Genomic DNA, 5,976 nt, shown 5'->3' with positions numbered 1-5,976 from the left:
AAGAGATCCTTAGTTCTGCCTTTTGAAGTGGTGAGCTAATCCCCGTTTGTGTCATTTTCCCTTGTGTTTTTACTTCCCTCCCATATGCATAGCTGCAAGTGATTTGTGGATCATTTTCCCTTTGATACATGATGTATTTGGCTCAGTTTCTACCGCTTTAGTGTATCCTGCTACCCCACTGCCTTTGAGTCACCAGAATTCCCTGTTCCTCAACTCTCAATCCTCTGAAAACACAACCCTCCTACCATTACATTTGGTAAGACAATTTTCAGTTTCTGCTTCAAGCTTCTATCTTTCCCTCTACATTTACACTAGGTATTATGGCATAAGCACAGCTCAAAGCAATTATCTTCATAGCCCTGATACCACATTCCTTATTCTTGTTTCTGTTCTGAACAGTTTCTTCTTTTCAGAAGTAATGCTACTTTAAGAATTGCTTTAAAGGAAGGTGGTATGTAAGAGAGGCTGCTTCTACAACATGTCAGTAGCCAACACTTGGCTGCATAACCAAGAATATTGTTCTCCCATTACAAGCTGATAATCAAACAGGAATTGTAACATGAACAACAGGCTAAAATAATTCTATCCAACTGTATGGAAAGGCCTGATTTGGTTATCTGAATCTCAAGACCATATCAGCAGTGAGAAACAACTGAAACACTAATGTACCAACATATATATACCTTTAAAAAGAGAAGGAAGAGCTGCCTGACCTTTCAAAAGGAAAATAAAGAACAACACCCAGAAGGAAACTGGACTGATTATCTGAAGAGTCACTTAGATGTATCTCAGGCTGTTTGCATGTCCTGTTATTTAAAATGCAGCCATTGCTTTTCCAGTCCTCCCATTCCATTTTCCTCCCTAAGTCTCCTTGAAAGAGTCTGGACCTGCAGAAGAAACATGTCTTTGACAGCCATGCAATTATTCTCTTTAAAATCAGTTAGGTACCAGTTCATGTTGTTCCTCAAGTGCAGCACTGAGTAAAGTTTAACTTGCCTTCGCATGTTTGTGCGCCTGATTTTGCCTCTCCCATTCACAAGGAAAGACCTTCTGGCATAAAATTATATAGCAAGGTACAGTATAGAAGAATCTGGTTTGAATTGTCAAATGGCACTGACTCAGAAATATGATTATATATGAAAACCACAAGTATAGTTTCAGTTGTGGTATATTGGAATAGGAAGAAAAAATACAGTTAAGACTGTTTCTATTTCCATATACAACTTTTATTGCAATACCTGTATTCTAAGTGTACAGATACAAATACAAAATGACCCATGACAGACTTTAAACCTGCCCAAATAGCGAACTGAGAAACTCATTCGGTATTAGAGCCAAAGCTGACAGAACTTCAACAGGTGATAGGAAGCTTCCCCAGTCTCTCTCCAAGAACAACCAGGATCCACCATATTTTTGGTCCAAGATGTATGCTTTAAGTTGGCAGCTGAGTCTATGAACGAGTGTATTTACCCCAGATGTGCAGCATAAACACAGAAGCAATAAAAAGAAGACTCATGACCAAAACTGGAACAGGCCCACTAAAAATAAAGAAAAAAAAAAGGCATTAACACAAAAAAAAAAAGTCTGCTTTGTCCAAAGGCTGGTCATTATCAGCCAAGCGAACTCATTGATTCATAAGCAATTGTACTAGAAAACTCTTACTCCATTCCCACAGAAACACCTTGAAGTACACAGAAATGAGATAGCCATCTCTATCAAAAACTGCTGCTGCCCCTATGTTTTTAAAGGTACAGTTTTACACACCCTAAATGTTATGTGACTATAAAGCAAAATGTAATAACAAAAAACCTAACTTATTTAAAAAGTAATTAATGGTTCATTATTACTCATCATTGTGAAAACAATCTCCAGAAAATTATCATCTGTATTTACTACTCAGATAGCCACCTGAACAGAGATGTAGTCAGATACAAAAACCAACAGAGTCCTCTAGCGGCTAGTGAAATTTTGGCATAAAATTCGCATTAGCTGTTTTTTAAGAGGTTTTATTTCGTTTGAAAATAATGGCAGCAGTGGATGAGAGATGGGAACTTCTGTTTTCTTGAAAGAGATACACAGAATGTCAGTTAACTCTATGATTAAATCATTACCTAAAATGTATATTTTAACAAATTTCTTAACTTTTTTCCTTCCCACTTTTATACATTGTCTAGAAATGGTATAGTGATGTTTTTAAAAAAAACAGTTTAATCTTAGGGTGCATGTTGAGAGACTATATCAGCTGTTTCACGCTGTTCTGAGACACAACAATTACGCGCCCTATTACACAATTACACACACTCAACACTGCGTCATACCACTCGCTTCATACAGTCTTGTTTCTGATTTTCAACTTGCTGTTGGTAGAAACACCATGAATTCTGTTATCCAGCCTGGATTTCCCTCCAGGTTATTGTTTGTAAGCAGGTAAATGTTACTTGAATACAAAGTAAAAAAGAAACTGAAAATTGATTGAAACAATTTACTAACATATTTTTCTAGGAGATCATAGTCCATGTAATTCAAATGTTCATTAACTGTAATCTTACATTGAGTTTTAAAACTCTATTATTATCTAACGGGCTTACTTGGGTATGGAGAACCCTAAACACAAGACATAAAGCATTTAGCAAATAAATCATTGACAAAACATGCAAAATAAAAAAAGTCCACACACACAGTAACTACGTAAGCAACCCCCATCAAGGGCTATCTTTCACTAAGCAACAGAATGTACTTCTCAACCCCCAGTGTTTTATACATATTTGAAGTTTATGTCCTACATAATATAAACCGTAATGATATCAGGTGCATAAAGTCCTTACGCTGTATCTGAATTACTATTTAATTCATTTAAGCCTTTAGCAGTAGTAATACGTGAGCTACACTTTGCTGAAGGGCACAGAGGAATAGAGGAGCACCACTAACCAGAACAGAGCAACATGGAAATAAAAAGGGTGGATTGTTTGGAGTTTTTTTAAACATGCAGATGACATTGATCCCCCCTACAGAATAATCAACTTTCCAATACTAACATGCGTATCTAATTTCCTCCAGTCCCAAAGACAACCTGCTGAAACCCTGCAGTTCTCCTCCATACACCTGAATCTTCTCGGCCCACCATGCAGTTTAAATAAATAGTAATTAAAAAAAGATTCAGGCACCTCTAAAGATTTAGTACTGTGCGTTCTCATAATGTCTTTCATAAGACTGCCTATTACACCACAAGCCCAATTTGATTCTCTGTCACAGCTCTACAGGAAACACCACCTATAACTCTTTAAGCAATAAAGCTCAAGACAAGATACAGGAACCACAGGTACCAAGTACCACAGAAAGAGCAACAAGTTTGGGTTTAGTCTTCTTTTCAAAGTATGCAATGCTTGATCTGAGTTTTAAGGAGAAAAATACCACATCCCACTCTCAACTCTTTCCCCCACAGATTCCTTTTGCTAATATTGTTTTTAGAGACATATATATTTTGTAGCATCCTGTACCACAGATAAATGTACTTCTCTGAGGCGAACCAAACTTGCTTATTCAAAATATTTATTATTTTTGATGTTGAGCACAGATACTAAATACCTGAAGCATCAGAGGTATAATTATATATAACATAAAATATAAAACTTCTGATCTAGAGTGGAATTCTCCTGATCATCGCTAGCATGAAATAACCTGTTCTCTGATGGTTTTATGTATTTTTTCATAGTAATTTTAAGAGCTCATATTTTAAACAACATGAGAAAACACACACAAAAACCCCAACCCACCAGGCTAAGCTTTTACACTGCTTTATGCAGTAGCGATCACAACCATTTTTAAAAACAACTTTGGCTGAAGCACTTTACTGAGGCCACCACACCCCTCTATAACCCCTCTTCATTTTTAAGCCTACTGAATAGGACAGAGATCATAACAATTGGTTGCTATGGAAAAAACCATACTTAGAAAAATACACAGAAAGCTGTAAGCAAGAAAGTTGCTCCCAAGCCGTGGTTCAGAAAACGTTACATCTAGTGTGCAGTTGATTTGTAAAATCAACTCATTTTCACAGATTTGTTTCTTCCATGAAAAGCCTGACCATACAGCTACCCATGGCAGCTTGCAAAAAAACCACTCCCAGTATTCCAAACCTTAAAACTGGGAACCACTGTGTTACAACATAAGTAGAAGGGAAAATCTACCTGCTGACCTGCTAGTATTGAAGATCAGAACAACCGAGCGGCCATTCAGCATCAAAGTGAAACCAAAGGATTCAAAAGGAAACTTACTGAAATTGGTAAACCTGCTTTGACAGCTTGTCTTACAAATCTACTGAAAAAAAATTAAAATCTACCTAACGGTAGAACACTTTTAGTTTTTCTCAGTTTGGTTTTATTCTTTTTTTTTTTTTTTAATTGAGCTTTAGTAGACCAAACAACACAGAAAATAGTTGCCTTGCCTATCTGCATAGATTTGCTTTAGAACACTATTGTTGCTCATTGTCCTTTTCTTTTCCCTGCCTTGTCTTCTCTCTAGATTCAGAATGGAAAAAGCAAGACCTGTAGTAGCAGATCACCACTACTTTGATGGTTTGCTGTACAGTTTTTGATTTTTAAAGTGTCAAGCACATATGAAAATGAAAACACGTAAGACAACTTCAGAGGAAGGATTACTCATGGAACAATCACTAACTAGACTATCACCAGCCCTTCCCCAAATATTCTGTTCATGCAGCCAGCAGCAGCCCTCTTAAAGGGCTCCAAAATAAAATAGTAATGGATTCTAGAAAAAAGAAGCCATAGGGTCATCCCTGAGCATCTTGAGTCTCTTCAACCCCATAAGAACAAAAGGCCATGACGTGTAACTCTACAAGAAGCACAAACTCCCACTCAGAATATGACTTGGCACGCATCCATCAGCTGAAATACACCTTCCACCTTTGTCAGCCAAGTATTAGGCTGCAAAGCTTGTCTGGAAAACAGATCTGAATGATTTAAACTGGCCAAAAAGTAAAAACTTAAACTCTCTTTACAGCTTAAGGGATACTACCACCAGACATTTGACCATAAACTTTGAACATTCACCTTGTAAAAACAGGGATATACAAAGTATCGGAATGCTATCTGCTTTGCAAGCTTAGCTAAAATAATTTATCTTCAGCTTTTATTAAAAAGCACCTGAGATTCTGCAAGCATGTGGCTTATCAGTTACATTATGTTTTCAAGGGGGAGTGCAGAATGACAACATATCTATTAACAAAGCAAAACCAAAAGGTTAATTAAAAGGGAACAAAAGCATGCACAAGGATGCCTAAACTCACTGTGATAAGTAATTTTTCCCAACTTCAGAGGGATTACTTGCAGTCTTCAAGGACCACTTAAGGTAAGCCTAGGCAACTACAAAATATAACTTGTACCTACCTTTTTAAAGCTGCTATAACTTTATAAACTACCTCTCCAGCTTTACAGACTAAACAAAATATTTTGTCCCAGCTCTGTCTAAGCACCCACCAACCCAGCATGTTTTCCGCTGCAGACCAGAACATTGATCTCTCAATCCAAAGACTGGAATATTACATAAGCAGGTGAAACATATAGTTCTCACGGCTGCCACCACCCGTATATCCAACTTACACTTTGAGCCCTGGGGAGTCCTCAGTGTAGAATCGCCACATCCCACCAGTACCCGTGGAAGTGGCACGGCCCGCACTTCTTGTCCCGCAGCTGGCATTCTTCCTTGAGGGGGTAACAGAACGAAACAAAACCCAAAACACGTTAGCAGCCTGCCAGCTTCTAACACGAAGCACCCCAAGACACTCGGCAGAAGACACCTGCATCAGCCTGCGCAGCCAGGCAAGCAGAGAGCATGATGGCTGGACGCAGCACCGCCTGGGGCTACAGCCAGGACCGCCGAGGACCGCCGAATTCGGCCCTCAGCAGCCCTACCCGCACCCCCCCGGGGAAGCGCATAGCTCAGCCCCTTTGCACCGTC

At 38.6% G+C, this 5,976-nt stretch overlaps 1 protein-coding gene across 1 annotated transcript; it reads right to left on the bottom strand.

Moving 5' to 3' along the window:
- Nucleotides 1–1,204: 1,204 nt before the first annotated feature.
- SEC61B (Sec61 beta subunit) lies at nt 1,205–5,821 on the bottom strand. The gene is made up of 2 exons (XM_010578011.1): nt 5,619–5,821; nt 1,205–1,538 (listed from the first exon to the last, which is right to left on the bottom strand). Exons 1-2 carry the CDS (start codon nt 5,819–5,821, stop codon nt 1,451–1,453), a joined length of 291 nt encoding a protein of 96 aa, XP_010576313.1. The 3' UTR covers nt 1,205–1,450.
- Between the last annotated feature and the right edge of the window lie 155 nt (nt 5,822–5,976).

This window comes from Haliaeetus leucocephalus, unplaced genomic scaffold (assembly GCF_000737465.1).
Source record: "Haliaeetus leucocephalus isolate CR32 unplaced genomic scaffold, Haliaeetus_leucocephalus-4.0 Scaffold587, whole genome shotgun sequence".
NCBI lineage: Eukaryota > Metazoa > Chordata > Aves > Accipitriformes > Accipitridae > Haliaeetus > Haliaeetus leucocephalus.
This window is presented reverse-complemented; position numbering and strand designations above follow the sequence as displayed.

Excerpts from the sequence above, each read along its gene's own strand:
- SEC61B (XM_010578011.1), bottom strand. The coding sequence starts at position 5,821 with ATGCAGGTGTCTTCTGCCGAGTGTCTTGGGGTGCTTCGTGTTAGAAGC. Across the intron at positions 1,539-5,618 it reads GACTCCCCAGGGCTCAAAGT|TGGGCCTGTTCCAGTTTTGG; the intron begins GTAAGTTGGATA and ends CTTTATTTTTAG.